General features: G+C 46.0%; 1 protein-coding gene across 1 annotated transcript; it reads left to right on the top strand.

Moving 5' to 3' along the window:
• The first annotated feature begins 9301 nt into the window (after positions 1-9301).
• Positions 9302-17450, top strand: LOC136626578 (protein kinase C delta type-like). Its single transcript, XM_066601628.1, has 6 exons — positions 9302-9674; positions 14197-14465; positions 15844-16278; positions 16446-16571; positions 16974-17107; positions 17396-17450. The coding sequence occupies exons 1-6, from the start codon at positions 9302-9304 to the stop codon at positions 17448-17450; spliced, it is 1392 nt and encodes a 463-aa protein (XP_066457725.1).
• The last annotated feature ends 8524 nt before the right edge of the window (positions 17451-25974 follow it).

Here is a 25974-nt window from a genome sequence, read left to right as displayed (position 1 = left end):
TTTACTTCTGAAAAGCCCTCATTAGCATGGCATACCTTAGCTAAGCACCACACTACCTCCAACAAAGCACAATCACTGCCTGCATGACACTCCACTGACACTTCTCCTGGGTTACATGCTGCCCAACCGCCCCCCTCCCCCCCACAGCGCACACCAAAGTGTCCCTGCGCAGCCTTCAGCTGCCCTAATACCTCACCACCCTCATGTCTATTTAGAAGTGCGTCTGCCATGAGGAGGAACTGCAGGCACACACTGCAGAGGTTGGCACGGCTAGGCAGCGACCCTCTTTAAAAGGGGCGGGGCGATAGCCCACAATGCTGTACAGAAGCAATGAGAAATAGAATCCTGTGCCACCGCCATCAGGAGCTGCACACGTGGGCATAGCAATGGGGAACCTATGTGTCACACACTATTCATTCTGTCAAGGTGTCTCTGCATGCCCCAGTCAGACCGGGCTTTTTAATTCATAGACACAGGCAGGTACAACTCCCTATTGTGAAGTCCCTGTCGACCGACAGCATGGGTGGCTTCCTGGAACCCACCGGCGGTACATAAAAATATCCCATTGCAGTGCCCAACACAGCTGAGGTAGTAATGTCGTGCTTAATGCAGGTGGGCTTCGGCCCACACTGCATGCCCCAGTCAGACTGGGGTTCTTTACAAGTGAACAGATGTAGGTTAAACTCCGTGTGCACCTACAGCATGGGTGGCTCCCTGGAACCCACCGGCGATACACAAAAATATCCCATTGCATTGCCCAACACAGCGGATGTAACGTCAGCTGTAATGCAGGTGGGCTAAAAATTCATTTGATTACACTGTAGGCGAGGGCCCACAAAAATTGCTGTATCAACAGTACTAATGTACATCCAAAAAATTGGCCATGGCCAACCAAGAGGGCAGGTGAAACCCATTAATCGCTTTGGTTAATGTGGCTTAAGTGGTAACTAGGCCTGGAGGCAGCCCAGTTTAACGAAAAATTGGTTCAAGTTAAAGTTTCAACGCTTTTAAGAGCATTGAAACATATAAAAATTGTTTAGAAAAATTATATAAGTGAGCCTTGTGGCCCTAAGAAAAATTGCCCGTTCAGCGTGATTACGTGAGGTTTCAGGAGGAGGAGCAGGAGGAGGAGGAGGAATATTAGACACAGATTGATGAAGCAGAAATGTCCCCGTTTTGGATGGTGATAGAGAACGATGCTTCCATCCGCGGGTGCAGCCTACGTATTGCTTACGTATCGCTGCTGTCCGCTGGTGGAGAAGAGAAGTCTGGGGAAATCCAGGCTTTGTTCATCTTGATGAGTGTAAGCCTGTCGGCACTGTCGGTTGACAGGTGGGTACGCTTATCTGTGATGATTCCCCCAGCCACACTAAACACACTCTCTGACAAGACGCTAGCCGCAGGACAAGCAAGCACCTCCAGGGCATACAGCGCGAGTTCAGGCCATGTGTCCAGCTTCGACACCCAGTAGTTGTAGGGGGCAGAGGCGTCATGGAGGACGGTCGTGCAATCGGCTACGTACTCCCTCACCATCCTTTTACAGTGCTCCCGCCGACTCAGCCTTGACTGGGGAGCGGTGACACAGTCTTGCTGGGGAGCCATAAAGCTGGCAAAGGCCTTGGAGAATGTTCCCCTGCCTGCGCTGTACATGCTGCCTGATCTCTGCGCCTCCCCTGCTACCTGGCCCTCGGAACTGCGCCTTCTGCCACTAGCGCTGTCGGATGGGAAGTTTACCATCAGTTTGTCCACCAGCGCCCTGTGGTATAGCATCATTCTCGAACCCCTTTCCTCTTCGGGAATGAGATTGCAAAGGCTCTCCTTATACCGAGCAGTGTGTACACCCAGTAATCCGTAGTGGCCAGAATGCGTGTAACGCGAGGGTCACGAGAAAGGCATCCTAACATGAAGTCAGCCATATGTATCCCATATCTATCTATATACTATCTATGTATCCCATATCTATCTATATACTATCTATGTATCACATATCTATCTATATACTATCTATGTATCCCATATCTATCTATATACTATCTGCTATCTATATACTATCTATCTATCTATCTCATATCTAGCTACTATCTATACACTATCTATCTATCTACTATCTATACACTATCTATCTATATACTATATATACACTATCTATCTATATACTATCTATACACTATCTATCTACTATCTATACACTATCTATCTATCTACTATATCTTTACACTATCTATATATACATTATCTATCTCATATCTATCTATACACTATCTATCTATCTCATACTTATCTATATACTATCTATCTATCTGCTATCTATATACCATCTATCTATTCATCCATCTATCTATACACTATCTATCTATATACTAGCTATTCATCTATCTATATACTATCTAGCTATCTCATATGAGATAGATAGATAGCATATAGATAGCAGATAGATAGTATATAGATAGATGGATGAATAGATAGATAGTATATAGATAGATATGGGATAGATAGATAGTATATTGATAGATAGTATATAGATAGATAGATAGTATATAGATAGATAGTATATAGATAGCTAGATAGTATATAGATAGATATGGGATAGATAGATAGTATATATAGCAGATAGATAGTATATAGATATGGGATAGATAGATAGTATATAGATAGCAGATAGATAGTATATAGATAGATGAATAGATAGATAGTATATAGATAGATATGGGATAGATAGAATATAGATAGATATGGGATAGATAGAATATAGATAGATAGTATATAGATAGCAGATAGATAGTATATAGATAGATGAATAGATAGATAGTATATAGATAGATATGGGATAGATAGAATATAGATAGATAGTATATAGATAGCAGATAGATAGTATATAGATAGATGAATAGATAGATAGTATATAGATAGATATGGGATAGATAGAATATAGATAGATAGTATATAGATAGCAGAAAGATAGTATATAGATAGATGGATGAATAGATAGATAGTATATAGATAGATATGGGATATATATATATATATATATATATATATACACACACAGACACACATACTATAGATATATATATATATATATATATATATATATATATATATATATATATACATACATACATACATACATACATACTATAGATAGATAAAGGAGGGAGACAGACAGACACATACATATGCACTTACCCCAGGGCCCGGTCCACTACTCCTTCATGTGACAGCAGCAGCAAGCCAGCAATTCAGAAGCTTCCCGTTCAGCAGGAAGCAGGGGGGGGGGGGGTGAGCACATGATCCCTTTCATGTGACTTCTTCCCTCCTCCCCTGCCGTCCCCTGTGACTTCCTCCTTCTCCCCTGCCGCCCGCATATTAGGTATTTCAGCCGCACTTAAGCAGCTTAATATATCTCCAAAGGGGGGTGTGTACCCAACAACCAATCAGGTCGCGGGAATCGCTCACTGCTGCTTAAGTGCGGCTGAAATCCCAAATATGCTGCCGGCCCATGTGAGTTCCTCCCTCCTTCTCTCTGCTCTGCCGAGCCTTCCTCTCACGCTGGCCGTTCCGGCTGCCGCATGATGAGAATTTTGCTGCAGTCAGAACGGTCAGCGATTAATGCACTAAATGTGCATGTTGGTTATGCAGAGGGCGGCGTCGGGGCCCCCTGAGCGCAGGGGCCGGGTCGCCATGGCGACCCCAGCACCCCCTGACGCTACGCCTATGGGCGACGTGCTGCTGACACATCTTGATTGCGAGACAGAGGTTGCGTTGGAGGAGGAGGAGGAGGAAGGTGCTTTAGTGGAGGAAGCATACACCGCCGCAGATACCACCACCGAGCTGGGGCCCGCAATTCTGGGGGTGGGTAGGACGTGAGCGGTCCCAGGCTCTGACTCTGTCCCAGCCTCCACTAAATTCACCCAATGTGCCGTCAGGGAGATATAGTGGCCCTGCCCGCCTGTGCTTGTCCACGTGTCCGTTGTTAAGTGGACCTTGGGAGTAACCGCGTTGGTGAGGGCGCGTACAATGTTGCGGGAGACGTGGTCGTGCAGGGCTGGGACGGCACATCGGGAAAAGTAGTGGCGACTGGGAACCGAGTAGCGCGGGGCAGCCGCCGCCATCATGCTTTTGAAAGCCTCCGTTTCCACAAGTCTATACGGCAGCATCTCCAGGCTGATCAATTTTGCAATGTGCACGTTTAACGCTTGAGCGTGCGGGTGCGTGGCGTCGTACTTGCGCTTGCGCTCAAACTGTGGCACTAGCGACGTCTGGACGCTGCGCTGAGAGACATTGCTGGATGGGGCCGAGGACAGCGGAGGTGAGGGTGTGGGTGCAGGCCAGGAGACGGTAGTGCCTGTGTCCTCAGAGGGGGGTTGGATCTCAGTGGCAGGTTGGGGCACAGGGGGAGAGGCAGTGGTGCAAACCGGAGGCGGTGAACGGGCATCGTCCCACCTTGTGGGGTGCTTGGCCATCATATGTCTGCGCATGCTGTTGGTGGTGCCTCCCCAGCTGATCTTGGCGTGACAAAGGTTGCACACCACTGTTCGTCGGTCGTCAGGCGTCTCTGTGAAAAACTGCCACACCGTAGAGCACCTTGACCTGTGCAGGGTGGCATGGCGCGAGGGGGCGCTTTGGGAAACAGTTGGTGGATTATTCGGTCTGGCCCTGCCTCTACCCCTGGCCACCGCACTGGCTCGGCCTGTGCCCACACCCTCACTTGGCCCTCCGCGTCCTCGGCCGCGTCCACGTCCTCTAGGCCTACCCCTACCCCTCAGCATGCTGTATTACCAGTGATTTGATTTCCCAGGCAGGAAATAAATTGGCGCAAGCCTGCAGGTCAAATATAATTTTTTAGCTTTTTTGCAAAGGGAAGGCCCCACTGCGTATATTCAATGAACAATACGTTTAATAACTGTGGTGTGGCCCTGAAAAAGTGTCACACAACTTTAGTGTAGCAGAGTTATTAACTCTAGCAGAGCAGGTATTTGCCAGCCAGGAAAGACAATGGCGCAAGCCTGCAGTAAACCGTAGCTGGTTGCGTCTGATTTTTGTACGTTGTCCACGCAGCACACACGTACACGGAGACCTTAGGACTGACACAGGCAGGCCAAATATAATTTATTTTCCTTTTTTGCAAAGGGAAGGACCCACTGCGTATATTCAATGAACAATAACTGTGTTGTGGCCCTGCCTACACAATTCTGTCCCTGTAGTATCAATGGATGGTGCAATGCTCTGCACAGACGATTTTTAGAAAAAAAAAAAAATGCAACACTGCTAACAGCAGCCAGCACAGTACTGCACACGCTTAAATTTGCCCCTAGAAAGGACCGTTGAGGTTCTTGAAGGCTACACTCACTCCTAACACTCTCCCTGCCTATGCACCACTTCTGTCCCTAATGCCGAGTGCAATGCTCTGCACTGCCGATTTTGAGAAAAAAAAAAAAAAAAACACTGCTAGCAGCAGCCTGCACACAGGTAGATGTGGCCCTAAGAAGGACCTTTAGGGTTCTTGAAGCCTACACTGACTCCTAATGCTCTCCCTACAGCAGCACCAGCACGATAGTACTTTCCCTCAGCTAACTCACAAGGCATGTGTGGCGAGCCGCGGGAGGGGCCGACTTTTATACTCGGGTGACATCTGATCTTCCCAGCCACTCACTGCAGGGGGGTGGTATAGGGCTTGAACGTCACAGGGGGAAGTTGTAATGCCTTCCCTGTCTTTCAATTGGCCAGAAAAGCGCGCTAACGTTTCAGAGAGGAAACTGAAAGTAACCAGAACACCGCGTGGTGCTCGTTACGAGTAACGAGCATCCCGAACACCCTAATATTCGCCCGAATATCAAGCTCGGACGAGTACGTTCGCTCATCTCTACATGGGACCCTTATATAGTGTTAGATTTTGGCACCAGGACAGATGGTTCTGGTGTTTGCTCTCCCCTCTACTCCCTTCCATGACACTTCCCAACCACCTACAGTAATTCAGTTTCTCTGGATAGGGTGTGCACTGATTCCAGTAAATAAATTGGGCCCCAATCACTGGGATTCCAATGCATTCATTCACATGAGCGATTTTTTTCTCGCAGCATCAAAATCATCAGTATAAATTGCCGTCGATTTTTAGCCACAACTTTTCCTCACTGTTTCAAAAGCTAGGCTGTGACCTATCTTTTGACAAAAATTGCAGGGATCAGGCCAAAAAAGGGAGGGGGACGAAGTTTACCTGCTCTGGCCCTCATTGCCGAAGACAGCTGGCTTGCATTTAAAGGAGATGTCTCGAGGAAGCAGTGATTTTTTTTTTTTGCCCAATCCCCCTAATTAAACATACATTACTAATTACCCCTGTAAATGACTTTCCTAGCTGGTTTGTACTTACCGTTCCAGCGTTTCAGCAACTTATAAAAGTTTCCCCAAGATGGCCGCCGGCTCTTTCCCCGTCGCTCGCTGCAGCCCGACGTGCGCACTCCCGAGACGCTGCCAGCTGTGTCTCCATGGCAACCGGACGCCCTGCAGCCGCCGGCCAGACCCGCGCAGCCGCCGACCAGACGCCCCGCAGCCGCCGACCAGACGCCCCGCAGCCGCCGACCAGTCACCCACCGCCAGGCAGCAGGTAACCGGCGCTAGCCCCCGGCTCCCCAGCGCTACGCTCCCGGCTCCCCAGCGCTAGACCCTCAGCCCAGGTGAAGGCCCCGGAGCCCAGCGCTGGGCTCCGGGGCCTTCACCTGTCAGTGAACATCACCCCCGACCCATCACTTACCCCCCTGGCCCAGCGGTAGTTCCCCCCGGCCTAGCGACAGACCCCCCATCGCAGCGACAGCCCCCCCCGACCTAGCGACAGACCCCCCATCGCAGCGACAGCCCCCCCCCGGCCTAGCGACAGACCCCCCCGGCCTAGCGACAGACCCCCCATCGCAGCGTCAGCCCCCCCCGGCGCATCACAGCGACGACAGCCCCCCCCCCCCCCCGGCGCAGCTGCAGCCCCCCCCCCCCGGCCCATCACTTACCTGGACGGCAGGACAGCTGGACGGCAGGACAGCTGGGCGGCTTCTCCGGACGGCAGCTCCAGTTTCTGCACCTTCCTCTAACAGAGGAAGGTACAGAATGGCCGCTCAGCGCGCTCCCGAGCAGTGACAGCTCATCTGCGCATGCGCAGAAGAGCTGTAGCGGGGAGCACACTGAAGCGGCTCGTGCTGAAAGGAGAAGACCGGACTGCGCAAGCGCGTCTAAAAAAGCAAGCTGCCAGCGAATTTAGACGGAACCATGGAGACGAGGACGCTAGCAACGGAGCAGGTAAGTGAATAACTTCTGTATGGCTCATATTTAATGCACGATGTATATTACAAAGTGCATTAATATGGCCATACGGAAGTGTATACCCCCATTTGGTTTCGCGAGACCACCCCTTTAACTATTAAAGCTAAATAGAAGCCATTCTGCCGAGCGCCGCTGCGGAGTCCATTCACACCATGCGCTCATGTGAATGGACAAGAAAATGCTAATTGCTTTTGCAAGTAGATCGCGGTAATACAGCCTTGCTGCGATCTTCTCATGCGATATGTTTTGCGTGGACATGCAACACTCATGGGAAAGAGGCCTAAGGGTGAAAATACATGAATGTGGTTTTCTCCCCTCATAATGGGACAAAACAATCCCACTGATTTCAGTGGTTTCGTTTTCACTCGCTCTTTTCTCGGCTGTTAATACTACGCTTGAACAAATAATGAAAACTACATACAGAAAAGATCAGGCAAGACCTATCTTCCTGCGTTTAGTTAGTCTGGTTAGTTTGCCTTCAAACTCCTATGCTCTGGTGTGGAGTCTGAGCGGCCAGTGAATGGGGAAAAAATTTTCCCTCCTCGTGCAACTACGCTCCGTATCAGCGAGCATAGTGGCGCCTACAGTCATCTGAAACTGCCCAAAAAGTCAAATAAGGCGGGGCTGTGGTACTTGTTATGGTGCATTCACACGGGCGACTGCAAGTCACACCCAACATTCTTGAGCGTGACTCGCATCATGCAGCAGTCACCCCGTCCATGTGCTGTGTGATGTCCAGGAGACGCACATCTTCATGTTCTGTTCTCACACAAGACTCGCACGAAAATAGAACATGTTGCGATTTTTCTGTCTCTTCTATGAGAGAAAAGTCGCCCATGTAAATACACCCATTGCAGATAATTGGTTATATTTTTGTGCGAGTTTTGTGCATCCGTAAAATTTTCTTGCCCACGTGAATGCACACTTCGCATAATTTCACACGGGCGAGTGTGGGAATCCCACCCCCATATTGAGTTCCTCATCATGTGAATTCCCCTCAGATGCCAGGTGTTTTCATGTTAAAGCAGTCTTGTATCACTTTGAGGATGCAGCAAACCTCCCCTGTGGCTGTCAGCCGTGGCAGAGGATCATGGAGGGTCATTGAAAACAATGGGAGATCTTTCATCGCATGCAGCTTGCATGTAGTGCAATGCCGCCATTAAAAAGAATCACAATCTAGATTCTGACACCATCTTTTATAGATCCTTTATTTCATAGCAGTTTATATCCGATCATCTGGTAATTTCCCAGCTTATTATTGGCCGGGTCAAGTTGGCACAATCACATCCTTGTTAATACATTGGCCCGCTTTTGTTAATGTACAGTATTTGTCCCGTTTTTCTGGCGTATTTTGCACCAAACAACAACATCTAATTTGCTGTTGGACACACTTTTTTACCCACTTGTGCCAAAAATTAGAGTCATTTTTGCCATTCACATCAGTATTTAAATTGGAGTGACAAGTGGGCGTGGTTTGCTGCTTGGCCGGGATTTACAGACATTTATGAAGTGCAACTTTTAAAACAGTTGCTAAATCTTTGTCCAATCTCCCCCTAGTTGGCTGGTGTAAGAATTGGAGGTACATCTCTAGACATTAAAATATGCAATAAATGTATCAACATTATATTTGATACATTTGTCACAAAGAGCAACAAAATATTTCCTCCAGCAAAACTCACTTCAAAAATACTGCAGGTGATAAATGTTCCCCATTGTGCTCATTAGAAGTGAAAATGAAGATTAAACCCACTGGAACATAAGAGTGTAACCCCGTGTCCTACAGAGCATCTGACAGGGTATTAAACACCTGTAAAGTAAATCTCAGGTAAAGGATATTTATCTCTTGAATATGATTGGTCAGTTGCTGATCACATGACCAGTGCAGCCAGGTCTATTGTGATGCCTACATTTGAATTGCTGTGAGTGACAGTTGGAAAGTGACAGTTCGTAGTGACAGGCGACGGTGGAGAACTTATCTGCTAAGCAGAGCGATATTATGGATGCGAGAGACGAGAAAATTATGGAGAGAGGAGAAGGAGTGAAAAGACGAAGACCGACCAATGATTCATCGGCTGATGAAGGGCCGTCTTCAGTCAAAAGGACCAAACAACCGGTCCAGAAGGAGGAAGAGATGGAGAATACAGAGATCCAGAGGATTGGAGCCAAGAAGAGAGCAGCCATCTTCAGCTCATCCGCGGATCGAGAGAAGTCATCAAAGAGCCCAGAGAGGAAGAAACCAAGGATTACACCAGCAGAGGAAGCCATGGATCCCAAAGCGGAGAAATCCATCAAGAGCGTTCCTGATGTCCAGAGTAAAGACGAAGGGCAGGATGACCAGAGAGGCTGCGGTAGTGATCTATATGTGACCAGTATGGGAAACTAGACAGTTATAGATACTGGATGCATTGGAGCAGTTTATTAAAAATGGTTTACAGAACAATGATCCTTGTTGCCCATAGCAACCAATCACAGAGCAGCTTTTATTTTTCAAAAAGCTATGAGGAATGAAAGCTGAGTTGTGATTGGTTGCTATGGGCAACAAAGACAACTTTTCCTTTGGACAGTTTAATAAATCTCTGCCATGTTTTTATATAATACTGATCTGTTACCCAAATGTAAAAACTGAGCAAAATGCTTTCAAGGTTACATTGTATCATATGAAAAGGCCAAACCAACTATGTAACTGCCTTATGTTGTCCTACGTGAGGGTAGTGATTAAGGGCCCATTCACAGCATAAAATTCTGCTGTAAAATCTGCAGCGTTTCCGCATCAAAAGAGTCAAAATCCGCACCGTTGGTGCCCATACCCACAGCGCAGCCCACACTGGGAATTGCAACTCAGCGGCAGAGGCGGTGATCATGTGATGCCACTTCAACATCACATGAGCGGCAGCGGTGCTTACTAGCAGATTTTGGGAGGTGAGAGTAGCGCTGCAAAGGCTGAAATCAGCTGTGAACGCGCCCTGTATATGGACGGACCACTGAATTATATTGTGTATTCAGACCTGTGTTTTTGGTACTTGTGTGTTATCTGTCACTACTTTATATATACCATATGACGCCATCTTGCAGGCTATTGCTGCGCTTGTACCACCTGAATAATATTCTAAATATTTATGTTTTGGAGAAATATAAAGAGTTTAGGGCCGGTTTCACATGGGTGATAAAATAGCGTGATGCAAGAGCGCGTAAAAATGCAGAGCTGTGAAACCCGGGATTTTCAATGGTTTCCTTCACATGTTGCATGAAAAAAATTCACCTTCTGTGTCGTGCTCTTTTTTATCGCCCATGGTTCCCTATGGAGCTTTTGTTTTATCACTTCGCAACACACGAACTTGTGATTTTCGTGTGATTTAATGCATTTTTTAACATTAGAGAGTCCTATTGTGTTTCTTATGAGAAAATCACTGAAAAATTGTGCAAAAAAATTGTTAGAAAATCACAAGTGGCAGCAATGTTTTTGCAAGAAAAAGCAGTGCTGATATTCAAAAATCCCATGAACAAGGACATGATTTTGCCTTGATTTTCCGGTGGCGATATCGCGGACGCCCATGTGAAACTACCCTAAGGAAAAAAGAGAGCATTGCTGACCCGTGTCACAGGCCTCTCGCTAGCCAAGCCCCCTACTGCACACTGATGAGGGGTAAATACGCGATCGTCCATGTAAAACTACCCTACGAAATAGTGCTTTTATTACACACATATATTGGGGAAACACTTGTGAAATCAATATAAAAGTGCTGACAGATAACCCACAAGTAATGGGGTTTGGTATGCGGACCAATGTTGCGCGTATAAAAGATTGCAGATGTCCTTGTCCTATTTTGCTGCGTATTCACAGACCAAAATCACCCATTAAAATGATTGAGTATGTAAAAAAATGTCGTATTTACTGCAGTTTTATGCACTTCGTGACAAAGCTGGCATTATTTGGGCCTACATGGATTTATTTTTTTTGCACATGTAAAAAATGCAGTGAACACGGATGCATCATGGACATAAAATACACATACATACCAAAAAAGACAAATACAGGCAGTGAAAATAGTGCATTTTGTAATTTAATTAAAATCACATAGATCTGAGTGAACGAGGCCTAAATGTCAGCACAAATGTTTGTTACCCTGTGGTTGTTTTTAGGAACTGTAATAGCAGTGTCATTGCTGCGCATAGTCTGTGCTAGTAATTCAGTAATGCAGTAATCCTATAGAGATTAAGAGATTAATGGTTATTCTATGGAATGGTCATTTATATCAGGGCGGGTGCACTCATTCTCTACGCAAAAAGATGTGCAACACACATACTGTATTTTGCAATATGCTCGTGTGACGCTGCCCTTAGGATGGGTGGAAGGGAATGGGACACACAGCGTCCGCTATCACTCATTTGGGAGATGGGACGCACATATGGACAAGTGGCTGTATTACTCTTTGGGAGGATCACAATTACTTGTGAAGAAGGGAACACACAGAGGGACTGCTATTATCCTCGGGGAATACACAAAAGGACGACTATTAATCTTGGGGAAGGTTGTACAGAGGGGCCACGTTTACTCTTTGGGCGGGGGGATGTGGACACAGATAGAGAGGGTCCACCTATAATCTGAATGAGCACACAGAGCGACCAATATTACTCTGGAGGTTGGATGCACAGAGGGACCACTATTATTCTGAAGTTGGGATGCACAGAGCAACTACTTTTACTCTTGGGGGAACACTGAGGGACCACTGTTAGTTTTGGTTGCGATATGCACAGGAATCACTATTACACTTGGGGAACACACTATTATCTTGTCAGGGTCACAAAGTGGATATTATTACTGTGTGAGACTACTTATTGTGATGCACAAAAAAAAAGTTATTTGTTGGTGGGAAAAATATGGTAATTCTTATTGTGTGGGGGGACTGAGCTGAGCCAGTGTATCTAAAGGTCCATTTACACGGAACAAATGTCAGGCAAACGCTGCCCAAAACTCATCCCTGTGTTACCTCGCTCCCGCAAAGCTGTCTTGTTGATGGAGTGGCCAGCAGGGGGCGGGGCAGTGCAGGAGATTTCTCTCCTCTCGCTCCCCCACCCCTCTGTATTGAGATAACACAGCCGCTGTTCACTACGAAACGGCCGCTGTTTAAACTGAACGCTAAGCTCATCGTTTATGCAGCATAAAAGATGAGCGATGAAGCTCATCGTTCAGTTTAAATAGCGGTCGTTCAATAGCGTACGGCTGCTGTGTTAGCTCAATGGAGAGGGGCAGGGGAGCAAGAGGAGAGAAATCTGTTGCACTGCCCCACCCCCTGCTGGCTGCTCTGTGAACCAGACAGCTCTGCTAGCTCCCGTGCAGGAGCTTGGTAGCAAGGAATCACAGGGACGAGTGTGGGGCATCGTTTGCCCAACATTCGTCCCGTGTAAATGGACCTTTAGCCTGCTATGTAACAATAATTCTTGTGGTGTTTTTTTGGGTGGGGTGGAGGGGTAGACATGTCTTGAGGAGTGCGTCTGATCTTTTAAGACCATAGCAAAAGTTCTGGCTCACCTTAGAAACACAGTAATGCAACTGAAAGACAGCAAAGGGGCATAGCTGTGACTGTGAAGTCAAGTTGTGTTAAAGGGGACCCAAGTCGAACTTTTACGCTCCTGGTTACATGCAAATTCTTGACAACATTAGATATATTTATTATATTTTATATATTCTTCCCTGAAGTTGTAACTCGCTCTACAGATACATGTGATGTGGGATTCATCATGAGGGGAATATTTGATTGCACTTTTCTGGCACACCTTTGTTACCTTCTCTGTTTTAAAGTGCAACAGATTTATTAAATATTGCATGATGTTGATAAAATTGTCACATCTGTGAATATGTCTAGAGGCGGGGAGTCACTTTGTTCACCACCCAGCTACTGGACTAAAATTGTGACAAGTTTTATGATTTTTTAAATGTCTATAAATTCTGGCCACGCTGCAAGCCACGCCCACTTGGGGGAGCAGATAGGGGGAACAGAGAGTTAGAATAGATAGGGGGAACAGAGAGTTAGAGTAGATAGGTGGAACAGAGAGGGGGAGCAGAGAGGGGGAGCAGAGAAGGGGAACAGAGAGGGGAAAGAGAGAGGGGGAGCAGAGAGGTAGAACAGAGAGGGGGAGCAGAGAGGTGAAACAGAGAAGGGGGACAGAGAGGTGGAACAGAGAGGTGAAACAGAGAGGTGGAACAGAGAGCGGGAACAGAGATGTGGCAAAGAGAGCGGGAACAGAGAGGTGTCGCATTTACTATAATTTACACCAGAAACCAACATAGATTGTACCAAGAACATACAGCAGCTCCCGGCTGCAAAAAGTTTCCATCCGGTGCTGTGGATGTATGTATTATGGGGTTCATCAGCGGACATGTGTATCATTGGTTTTAATGCAGACATGGATATTACGGGGTTCAGCAGCAGCTGAGATGTGTATTATGGGGTTCACCAGGGGACGTGTCTATTCTGAGGTTCAGCTGCTCATGAATGCATTATGGGGTTCAGCATTGAACGGGTGTATTTTTGGGTTCTGCGGCAGCTGAGGTGTGTTATTTGGTCCCACAATAGATAAATTCAGCTGTGGACTGGTACCTTATGAATGTTCAGTTTCAGACATGTGTATTATGGGGTTAAGCAGTAAATGTGTGTATTCAGCAATGCACATGTGTATTATGGGGTTTAGCTGTGAACCCATATATTATTATTGGGTTCAGCAGGAGACGTGTGTATCATTGGTTTTAGTGCAGACATGGATATTATGAGGGAGCTTCGTGCGCCAGGCTGGTTTCTTAGTTCGGTCCTGCTTTTTGACCTCAGGAAACTAGCAGACAGTTCTTGGTAAAGTCATAAATCTGCATTGTAGCATCTCTCTTCATTCTCCTAGGAAGCAGCGATGTTCAGCCAACCGACTCCGGCAGCACAGACGACATCAGAAGGAGGCTACTATTCCATAATGTGCTCGGCCGGGGAAGCTTTGGGACAGTCCTGCTGGCGGAAGATCCATCTACCTGCAAACATTTTGCGGCGAAGATCATCAGCAAGAGAGCCCTGCTTGCTGCGGGCGATGAGCTCGTGATGGTGGAGCGAAGGGTTTTCCAGTTGGCGTCTGGGAGCCCTTTCCTTGTTCAGGGACAGTTTGCTTTTCAGACCAAGGTAAATACGGACTGCTTCATTTTATGACATGCCATCGTGTGTACCAGCAGGGCTGCTTTACCTACAGGGCAAGCGATGCACCAGACCCCCGGCAGCGGCCAGCTGGGACATTGTCCACTGTGTTTGTATCCTCTGGGCAAGAGCATGGTTAAAAACCTACATGACAGATGGGGAAGTGCCAAAAGCGTCTACTGTATTAGGCCTCATGTCCACGGGGAAAATCAGATCCGCTGCAGATTCTCAATGGAGAATCTGCAGCGGGTCCCTCCTGCCCCGCGGACATGAGCGCCGAAAATAACAATTTAAAAGCATTTACCTATCCGGCGCGGGCGGGGAAGGTCAGCTGTTCCTCACGGCCGGATCTTCATTTTCGGCCGGCGGATGAATTCCTGACGCCGGCGGCACGTCGCCGGCACGTCGTCGACGTGCCGCGCGCATGCGCCGGGCACATCCGCCGAGCCGAAGCAAGGAAGATGCGGCCGTGAGGAAGAGGAGACCTTCCCGGTCCGCTACGGATGGTAAATACTTTAAATTCCTATTTTAGGTCTCCCGCGGATCCGGACGGCTTCCATAGGCTTCAATAGAAGCCCGCGGGAGCCGTCCCCGCGGGAGACCCGCACGAAAATGGAGCATGGTCCAGATTTTTCCATGCTCCATTTTTTTTAAAATCCCTTTTATTGACGATCCGCGGGTATTTATCTACCCGCGGGTGGTCAATGCATCCCTATGGGATGCGGATCCGCATGCGGGAGATCCGCTGCGGATCTTAAATCATATTTTGCCCGTGGACATGAGCCCTAAATAATTCTTTTTTATAAGCCCCTTCCTGATGTTGCGCTCCTTACTTAACCTCTTAAGGACATGACCTATTTTTGCTATAAGGAAGCAAAAATTTTTGAAGGATTCTCATCTCCACTTTTAACAAGCTATAACTTTTTTACTTTTTCCGCCAACATGGCTGTATGAGGACTTTATACATTTTTTTGTAGGGCAGGGAGAGAAAACATATTGATGCTGCCTTTTTTACAGTGTTAATCATGCAGCATAAATGACATGACAATTTTTTTTATGACAGCTGGCACAATTACGATAATACCCCAAAAAAATGTTTTAAGTTTTTCTACTTCGTAGAATAAAACACTTTTTTTTACAAATTTTTTTTTTTTACATTGTTGCATTCAAAGTCCCATTTTTTTTTTACCATTTTGGAGTGCATTACTGCTTTTTTGATTACTTTTATTAAGTTTTTTTGAGGCAAAAAAAGCTAAATTAGCATTTTTTTCTCCATTTTTCAGGGGGGTTTGTATTGGTTTTTGCCGCGCAAGATAAATAGTATGTTCAATGTATTGTATTTCTGTATGTCTCCTCTGTGTAACAGCTATTTCTGATCCTGGGACTGGAGTATGTGAGCGGCGGGGACCTCTACAACTACCTACTGATGAAAGGACAACTTGACATCCCCACGGCACGATTCTACGCAGCTGAACTCGTCTGTGGAATCCAGTTTCTGCATACAAAAGGAATCATTCACAGAGACCTCAAGCCAGAGAATATCCTGATAGCTGAAACGGGACACATCAAGATCACCGACTTCGGACTCAGCATTGACAACATCCATGGAGAGCAAACAGCGACTGGATACTTTGGAACTGTAGGCTACATGGCACCGGAGGTAAGAAGAAGAGAGGAGTACAACGCCGGAGTCGATTGGTTTTCCTTTGGAGTCATCCTACAAGAAATGGTTACCGATGAGTGCGCCTACCATCAGACGATCGATGATATTTCCTCAGGGATCAAAAACATTGTTAAACAGGTCAGTAGTCTTACTAGTACTATGGTTTATACATGTTCTAGTAGTCATCAGTGACAATAGATGGACTGGAAGCTGCTTTATGCATCCTGCTATATTCCAGTGTTCCGGTGATGACTATGAGAATGTTTTATTGTCTCTAACGCTTCTTCGGTTTTCTTTGTTTTTAGCTACTTCAGAAAGATCCAGCCCGACGACTAGGAGTCAACGGTGACATCAGGAAGCACAAGTTCTTTCGGCATATCGACTGGGTCCAAGTGGAAGCCTTGAAAGTGACTCCACCATACACACCTGAAGTAAGTATATGACTAGATACTGTTACAGGCCTGTTTCCATGGCAACTTGTAGAATTTACACTTTGTAAAAGAAACCCAGACAGGAAGTGAAGATTTCTTATAATCGTGAGGTATCTGTATTTGTAGCTGAAGTAGAACTGGTGCTCAGAAGCAGGTTTCCATCTGGGGCACAGAGGTGCTGCTAGTTGTGACTAATGTATTAAGAGGTGCAAAGCTCTAAATACATTTGTCATAGGAACCCTGGTGTATAGTTTACTTAGACTAGCAGTAAGATTTAGCTTAGACTAACTTTACTTAGACTTAGCTATCCACTGGTCTAGCTAAATATGCTACTATGAGTTTTAAGTGCAAACTGTAATAAAAAGTCATAACCCCAATATTAGAATATTTTCTGTTTTACAGCCATCCAATCCTAATCATCGTCCTAGACCATTCCACGTTGACAAATTAGAAGCGGCAGAGGTCAGAGCCCCCATATCAGCGCAGGACCAGGCCATGTTTGAGGGATTTTCCTTTGACAACTTGGAAACCAGAGGGTAAGTCACTAGCCCTTTAGTCATTAAAGCAGGTTGCCCTCTTGAGCCTCGAGAAGATTGAAGGAAAGAAGACTGGACATCAGTGACCAACTATCAACTAGTTGAAGTAAGGAGACCATGGACAGCGACAGACCCTGAAGAAGAACTTGAAGATTGAGAAGCCAGCAGTTCCATTCAAGTGCTGGCAGTAAGTATAAGTGCAAGAACATCTGCGCTTCATTTTAATCATAGGCATGTGCCAAACATTTTACACTTACCGGTAATTGGATTTCCTCATGCCTATTACAGCTCCAGCTTTGGTGCTGTCCTGGGCAGAGAAGAAATAACATTGGCCGGCTATTAAGAGGTGGAGGAGGCCGGATTTTTTTTTTTAACCAACATCTCGCACACGCCTATGATAATGTTACCATTACCGGTAGTTGATTTCCTCACACTTATGGCAGCGCTGTCATGGGTGATGGGGAAAAGGTGAGAGCTGGCCGGCTATTAAGGGGTGGAGGAGGCCGGACCTTTTTTTTTTTTTTATTAATTAAAAGTTTGCATTTATACCAATGCAGTACGAGGCTTTGTTCAAGGGATTTTCTTTTGTCAACTTGGAAACCCTTGGCAAGTCATCAGCTCTTTAGTCACTATAGCAAGTCGCCCTCCTGATCGTCGAGAAGACTAAAGAACAGAAGACTGGACATCGCTTGAGTGAAGAACCATCAATCAGCACTGAAGAAAGAAGGCCGTTGACAGCGAGGGACCCCGAAAAAGATCTTGAAGACAGAGGAGTCAGCAGTTCCATTCAAGTGCTGACGGTAAGTACAAGTGCAAAAACACTTGCACTTCATTTTAATCATAGGCATGTGCCAAACATTTTACACTTACCGGTAATTGGATTTCCTCATGCCTTTTACAGCTCCAGCTTTTGGGGCTGTCCTGGGCACAGAGGAAATGACATTGGCCGGCTATTAAGGGGAGGAGGAGGCCGGATTTATTTTTTAACCAACATCTCGCACATGCCTATGATAGTTTTACCATTACCGGTAGTTGATTCCCTCACACTGATGACAGCGCTGTCATGGGTGATGGGGCAAAGGTGAGAGTTGGCCGGCTATTAAGGGGTGGAGGAGGCCGGACCTTTTTTTTTTTAAAGTCACCATCTATGTCAGCACAGGATGAGGCCTTGTTTAAGGGATTTTCTTTTGTCACCTTGGAAACCCTTGGCAAGTCACCAGCTCTTTAGTCACTGTAGCAGGTCAGCCTCCTGATTGTCAAGAAGACTGAAGAATAGAAGAATGAACATCACTTCATTGAATAACCATCAACCAGCACTGAAGAAAGTATACCTTGGACACAGAGGGACCAGGAAGAATACCTTGAAGGTAGAGAAGCCAGCAGTTCCATTCAAGTGCTGGCAGTAAGTATAAGTGCAAGAACATCTGCGCTTCATTTTAATCATAGGCATGTGCCAAACATTTTACACTTACCGGTAATTGGATTTCCTCATGCCTATTACAGCTCCAGCTTTTGGGGCTGTCCTGGGCAGAGAAGAAATAACATTGGCCGGCTATTAAGGGGTGGAGGAGGCCGGATTTTATTTTTTAACCAACATCTCGCACATGCCTATGATAATGTTACCATTACCGGTAGTTGATTTCCTCACACTAATGACAGTGCTGTCATGGTTGATGGGGAAAAGGTGAGAGCTGGCCGGCTATTAAGGGGTGGAGGAGGCCGGACCTTTTTTTTTTTTTTTTTTTTTTTTAAACCCCTTAACCCCATAGGACATACAGTTACGTCCTGCAGGTTCGGGGTATGTATATAGGTGTATGGAGGGGTCAATGAAGGTGGTGCAAAAAATGAGCCCTTGCACAACTATGTTATGGCTGTCAGAAGATGGATAGTAATTTATTAAATATTTTTGGAAAAAAATAAAACTAGTACAGCAATAAGGGCTTGTTTTTTGCGTGGCGAACTGTAGTTTTTATCAGCGTTATTTTTGGGTACATAAGACTATATTGCAAAACTTTTATAAATTTTTTTATGATAGCAGGGAGAGAAAACGCATCAATTCTGCCATACATTATTTTTTTTACAGCGTTAATCATGCAGCATAAATGACACAATCCATTTTTTCTGCGGGTCGGTACGGTTACAACGATACCAAAATTCTTACTCTTTTTTCTAGGTTTTTCCACTTTTCTGCAATAAAAAACCCTTTTTTGGAAATCTTTTTTTTTTCTAAATCGCTGCATTCAAAGTCCTGTATCTTTTTTATTTGTTTATGTACGGAGCTCTGCGAGACGAGCTGTAGTTTTTATTGGTACCATTTTGGGGTACATATGGCTTTTTTGATGACTTTTATTGCGTTTTTAGGGAGGCAAAATGATAAAAATTAGCATTTTTCCTCAGTTTTGTAGCGTTTTTTTAACACTTTTTTCCGTGCACAGTCAAAAGCATGTGCAACTTACTGTACGCGTCGTTACAGATGCGACAATACCAAAGATGTGGGGTTTTAATTTTTTTTTTACCTTTTTTTATGCTAATATGAGAAAAAGCACAAAAAAGGTTTTTCTTTACTTTTTTTTTACATTTTTCTTTTTTATTCATTTTTATTATCTTTTTTTTTTTTTTTTTTACACAATTTGTGTCCCCCCGGGGGACTTACAACACTGCACTGATGATCGCTGTAATAAGGCATGGCAGGGCTAATGTTTAGGATCGGCCTATCACATTTAATTAAGGGTTTGTACACGGAACACCACCAATTATCAAAAAGAAAGGGCCACGGCACCTATAAGATTCCCTCAAAGCTGACACTGTTGTATGCAGCGGACTACTTAGGCGCACACTACAAATGGTTGGGACTGGTCCTCTTATTCTGAGTGCGTTCATAAGTAGTCAGCTGTATTCATCATTGGTGGCTTTACAGGTAGATGGCAGGGAAATGGCAAGGTAAGTATGAGGAACACCCCAGACTCAGATTATCCGCTGTGGAAAATCATCTATGTTAGTGCTCCACATGGTCACATACATGATCTATGGGTGTCAGACTACCGTGGCCTGGCCAGTTCCAGATTTATCAATGTTATGGAGACATTCCTGTGACCCCCCTTGTGTGTGCAGCCGAGCATTATCCTGCCACTTGGAATCCGCCATGAGAGGAACACATGTGGCTGCCGGATGTCCTGAACATATCGCTGAGCTGTCATTGATTTTTTTTTTTTTTAAATCAAATTTTTATTAAACTTTTGTAATAAACAGACAGAATAAGGGGATAACATACAATCGACTTACATTACTTAGTAGGATGCACTCAGGTTACTATATACATTATGGGTCGTTCCACCGTTGCCTTAGAGTACTGCTATACGGAACCAGGCTATATGAGGCTAAGAGGGTGTGAAACGTATCTGTATCCTGAGCTTGAGCTTAGCGCCTGGTACTCAAGGGTAGCTCGAACGTAACCAGGGTAAAAAAAAAAGGAAGCATCCTTACTACACTTCTACGGACTAACATAGAGAGAGGGGAGGGAGGGAAGGGGAGGGAGGGAAGGGGAGGGAGGGGGGGGGGAAAGAGAACCGGAAAAGGGGAGGTATCTTAGGAATAGCGTACCTGGGAGGGGAGAGGCAGAAGTACGTGTCTTACCGGGTATGGTACAGCCTCGAGTAACAGAGAGGGCGGGTCAGCCTTCGTCTCAATCGTCCCAGCACGCCAACTGCCGCAGCCTGATCCAAGGAGTCCAGGTTTCGGTAAATTTGTCGTGTGTATTTGTGGACCAACTATGTAGTTCCTCCAGATTAAAGAGATTGTCCAGTCTGTCCTTCCATTGTCTAAGTGTTGGAGATGTATTTTGTCTCCATAAGTGAGGAATTAAAGATTTGGCCGAGTCAAATAAGAAGGAGAGTAGTTTGTTTTTCCTAGGTTGGAAGTTGGGTGTCGGTCTCCAGATAAGGACCATATCAGGAGATAGTCGGAGATTTGGATAGATATTCTGGATGATTATTTCAACTTTCCTCCAGAAGGGGGAAATTTTAGGGCATGTCCACCAGATATGGAGGTATGAGCCCGTCGCACCGTCACATCTCCAGCACGTTTGCTGAGTTGCGAGGCCATGTTCGTACAGCCATTGAGGGGTCCGGTACCATCTAGCTAGTAATTTAAAATGCGCTTCCTGAGCTAGGACGCATGGTGAGATCCCATAGGACGTATTGAGGATTGACTCTACTTCGCTAGAAGAGAGAGAAGTGTTCAGCTCTTTTTCCCACGAGGAAATGAACGCGGGTTTGTAAAGCACTGGGGGAGTTATGAAGTTTTTCCGTAGGAACGAAATTTTCTTGAGCTTAGTTTTATTATCCCCCAGGGCCTTCTCAAAAGGGGTCCTTGGTCTAGTCGATCTATGTGCCTTCAGGAAAGAACCGAATATCCCTAGGATATGGGCTCGGTGGAGAAAGGAAAAATTTTCAGACGGTAGTAGGCTACTCAATATCTCTGTTGGGTGAAGGTGGGCAAGTGATTGTAGGTCAGCTAACGCGAATGTACTAAACTTCTTCCACACCGAGGAGATGCCCGGATCTGGAGGGCAGCCCAGTAATTTGGTAATAGTGTGCAATGGGAGGATGGGTGAGGGGTCAGGAGCCAGTGTCGACCTAAGCTCGTCCCAGACGCCACAAGGACCTCTGAGAAGTGGGTTAAAAGTTTTTGTTTTGTAACAGGACCTTGATGGCAGCCATAGGTCTACTGGTAAGGTGACATTACTGTAACCCTCCACCATTACGGATAAAAGAGCATCGTTATGTCCTTGGGTTAGATCGATCCAATAACGGAGTTGAGCTGCTCGGTAGAACTCGTATATATCAGGAAGATCAATTCCTCCCTCGGAGCTTCTCTTTGTTAATAGTTTATATGCTAGCCTTGGCCTCCTCTGCCTCCACACAAAACCCGAGAGGGCCATGCGTAAAGACTTAAAGAAGTTTGTTGGGAGATGTATGGGGATCATTCTAATCCTGTATAAAATGATAGGAAGAATGTAAGCTTTAATAATATTTTTTCTACCAAACCACGATGTGGCTGGTACATCGTAAGATTTGAGGAGGTGTTTGATTTGGTTCAACAGCGGGGTGAAATTTTCTTTATATAAGTCCTCCGCTCTCTTGGTAAGTTTAATACCGAGATAGTCCATCGCGTCAGATGACCAAGTGAATGGAGAATTGGTCCTTAAGAGTTTGCACTGGCTTTCGGGAATTGAGATGTTCAGTACTGTCGATTTCGAAAAATTAATCTTAAAATTTGAGACGGAACCAAAGTCCTCTAATAGCTTGGTGAGACGGGGGAGACTTTTCTGTGGGTCTGTTATCAAGAAAATAATATCATCGGCAAAAGCCGCTGTGTGGAGTGAATGGTTCCCAATTGATAAGCCCCTGACCGCTTGGTCCTGACGTATCTTTAGGAGCAACGGCTCTAGAGCTAAAATAAATAGAGAGGGGGACAAAGGGCATCCCTGCCGGGTGCCGTTTCTTATGTCGAAGGGAGGGGAGAGAGTGTCATTAATTTTAAGCCTAGCGTAGGGGCATGTATAAAGAGTAAAAATTGCGCGGATAAACTCCTCTGGGAGGTTAAAGTGATGTAAGGCTCGATCCATATACTTCCAATCAACCCGATCGAAGGCTTTTTCCGCGTCGGTACCCACCAGCGCCAGCGGGATCTTATGATGCTGGGCAAAACGGGTTGCGTGGAGTAATCTAACACAGTTGTCTCTCCCCTCCCTTCCCCTGACAAAGCCGGCCTGTTCATCACCAATCAACAGAGGCATGAAGGGTTCCAGCCTTTTGGCCAGTAGCTTAGCCCACAGCTTCATGTCCAAATTGATTAAAGAGATCGGGCGATAGCTTGCACATAGTTCGGGATTCATGTTCTCTTTATGGATAAGGGTTATGTGGGCCTCTTGAGACTGTCTCGGCAGGGATGCCCCTCCCAGTAGCTCATTGAAAAGGTCTGTAAGTTTCGGTTTTAAGATGGGTAGGAAGGCCTTATAATATTGAATGGTGAGACCATCGGCACCAGGGCTCTTATTTGGGGGACTTGTTGCGATCAATTTCTCCACTTCGGCTTGGGTTACCTGCTCAGTTAGCGAAGCTGCCTCAGCATGGTTCAATTTAGGGATATTTAGGTGACAGAAAAACTTATCTATTGATGCGCGAGGTTCCTCAGCGGTCTTTACTTGGGCTTGGTCTCTCAAATTATATAGCGCAGAATAGTATTTCTGAAATTCCGCTGCTATATCCTTTGAGGAAGACACTGAAATACCTGAGGTAGACTTTATGGAGTTAATCTGATTCTTTACCTTGGCTTTTTTGATCAAGGCAGTCATCAGTTTGCTGCCTCTATTGCCCTGAGCATATATTCTATGTTTGAACTGAAGTTGCTTTTTATTGAACCTAGCCGCTAGGAGAAGTTTCAGTTCAGCCCTCAGTGACGCTAAGCTGTTCAAGTTTTGTTGAGTTTGTGAGAGCTTTGCTGACAGTTCCATTTTTGCTATTTGGTTCAATTTCTCATCAATTTCTTTTTGTGTGCGTTTTTTAACGCGTGCGCCCAGAGCAATTAAGAGGCCTCGCATGTAAGCCTTATGTGCTTCCCATACGATTGGGGCTCCCAAATCGCCCGAGGCGTTCAGAAGGAAGTATTCCTCCAGTGCTTTGGAGAGCAGGTTTCTCTCCTCTGCAGAGTCTAATAATGAGGCGTTAAGGGACCATCTCCACTCTCGGTGGGACGGGTGTGGCGATCTGATGTTCAGGTGGACAGGGGCGTGGTCTGATATTGTCGCTGTATCAATATCAGCTCTAATTAGGGAAGTGAGGAGGTCAGAGGAGACCAAGAGGTAGTCCAACCTCTGAAACGTCGAGTGCACCGATGAGAAGAAGGAGTAGTCCTTCGTTGAGGGGTGTAGTGAGCGCCAGGCGTCCACCAACCCTAGTTCATGTATAGTTCTACCGAGTCTTCTCAGTCTAGGTTGAGAGATATGGGATCGGCCCGAGGATGCGTCCAGAGACGGGTTGAGAGTTACATTGAGGTCGCCTGCCACAATCACTTGCCCTGAGCTAAAATGTCTAAGGACCTCCAATTGTTTAAGAAGCCAGGAAACTTGTTCCAAGTTCGGGACGTATAGATTAGCTAAAGTGACTTTTACGTTGTTCAAGAATCCTCTAATGAATAGAACTCTGCCCTCATCGTCCCTGTATAGTGCCTCCTCCACGAAATTAATCGTTTTGTGCAGAAAAATAGAGACCCCTTTCGAGGCCGACGAGGGATGAGTGCTATGGAACGTCCTGGGGAATTGTTTCCCCGGGAGGTTAAAATGTTTATGACCTTTGTAATGTGTCTCCTGTGCAAATAATATTTTAGTGTCATACCTTTTCAGAAGGAGCGCCAAGTTGTGCCTTTTGGAGGGTGAGTTTAGCCCTCTGACATTGAAGGACGTGAGACGAAGGCTGTCCATAACGGTCTCCCTGTAAAGCCACAAAGGGTAGAAAGAATATCAGCAGAGGTTACCGTAAGCTTTATATATCCCCGTCTGACAACTATCCCCTCCCAGGGCTGGTTGGGAGCTCCGGTGGGGAGGGGGAGGACACGAAAGGTTTAGAGGAGGAAGGGGGGGAAGAGATGTAGGGTTACAACAAAAGGGTAGGGGGAGATAAATCCAGCAATAATAATAGTAGTCAAAGAAAAAACAACAATAAATTATCTCGGGTCTACAAATGACCTAAGAGATTAGGGTCAGGGAGGGTCAGCGGACCGTAAGTCCCTGACTCCTTGGGGTAGCGGATTACTGAGGTCTCACCGAGTAAAGTACTCTAGTGGGACGACAGAAAATTTTTACACTGCCTGGACGGGCAGGCACCGCTCAGGAACCCACACGCTATATCATACGGACATGGCCGGGGGAGAGACCCCACCACGTGCGTATATAGCTGGCGAGAAACACATTAGATATAACAAGATATTTCTAATATTAGAGCAAGGAAGATTAAGGGCTAGCAGCCCCGGAAACCAACTAGATGTAAAACAGCACAAAAATCTACTGTAAACAGTAAAATGCCCAAAAGGGTGTAGTTTTAAGGAGAGAAAAGAGAAGCAATAAGAAAGTATAACCGTAACAGTCAGTTCGCCTCAGAAGCTCGAGACCGTGCCGCACATCAACTGTCCCGTGGTCTCGAAGAAGTTCTCTGGATGACAGTATACTGGATCCATGGGACGTCGCAGCTTTATTTAAGCCAACGCAGCTTAAGTAGGAGATCTCTTTCATAAGGCGAACTCATTCAGTCCTAGGGGATCACCGTCCCTTTAAATCAGTGAAAACTCACGGATCCTCTTTCGCTCTTTTCTTCTTTGCTTTCGGGGATTTGGAGTTGCCTGCGGCGGTCCATTTCCCCGGGTCCTCCAGGTGAGGAAGGGGAGGTAGTTCCGGGAGAGGCTGCCAGTTGGGTAGATCTATTGGTTCAATGTCCAATAATTGCCAGAGAGCCTGAAGATCTTCATCGGTGCGCATATTAACCCTTTTACCTCTGTGAGTAATGCTGAGGCCAAACGGGAAAAGCCATGTATATCTGATTTCCCTGGACCTGAGCGCCTCAAGCAACGGGCGCAAAGCGCGACGTTTTGCTAATGTGGATGGCGCCAAGTCCTGATAAATCTGGATCGGGGACTCCTCGTAGTTTAGGTCTTTGTGGGACCTGGTGGCTCTCAGGACGGCTGCAGCATCTGGAAAATTGAGCAGTTTACAGATAACGTCCCTAGGTAATTCAGTTGCATTAGGGAGGGGTCTGAGCGCACGATGTATTCTTTCAATATTAATCGATGCCGCTCTGTCCTCACCTAGGAGGGAA

The sequence above is a fragment of the Eleutherodactylus coqui genome, chromosome 4 (assembly GCF_035609145.1).
Source record: "Eleutherodactylus coqui strain aEleCoq1 chromosome 4, aEleCoq1.hap1, whole genome shotgun sequence".
Taxonomy (NCBI): domain Eukaryota; kingdom Metazoa; phylum Chordata; class Amphibia; order Anura; family Eleutherodactylidae; genus Eleutherodactylus; species Eleutherodactylus coqui.
This window is presented reverse-complemented; position numbering and strand designations above follow the sequence as displayed.

What these genes read in the sequence shown, in the direction of transcription:
- LOC136626578 (XM_066601628.1), top strand. Translation starts at nt 9,302, where the DNA reads ATGGATGCGAGAGACGAGAAAATTATGGAGAGAGGAGAAGGAGTGAAA. An exon ending in TAGTGATCTATATGTGACCA is followed by an intron (nt 9,675 to 14,196) that starts GTATGGGAAACT and finishes TCATTCTCCTAG; the next exon opens with GAAGCAGCGATGTTCAGCCA. An exon ending in GACAACTTGGAAACCAGAGG is followed by an intron (nt 17,108 to 17,395) that starts GTAAGTCACTAG and finishes TGCCTATTACAG; the next exon opens with CTCCAGCTTTGGTGCTGTCC.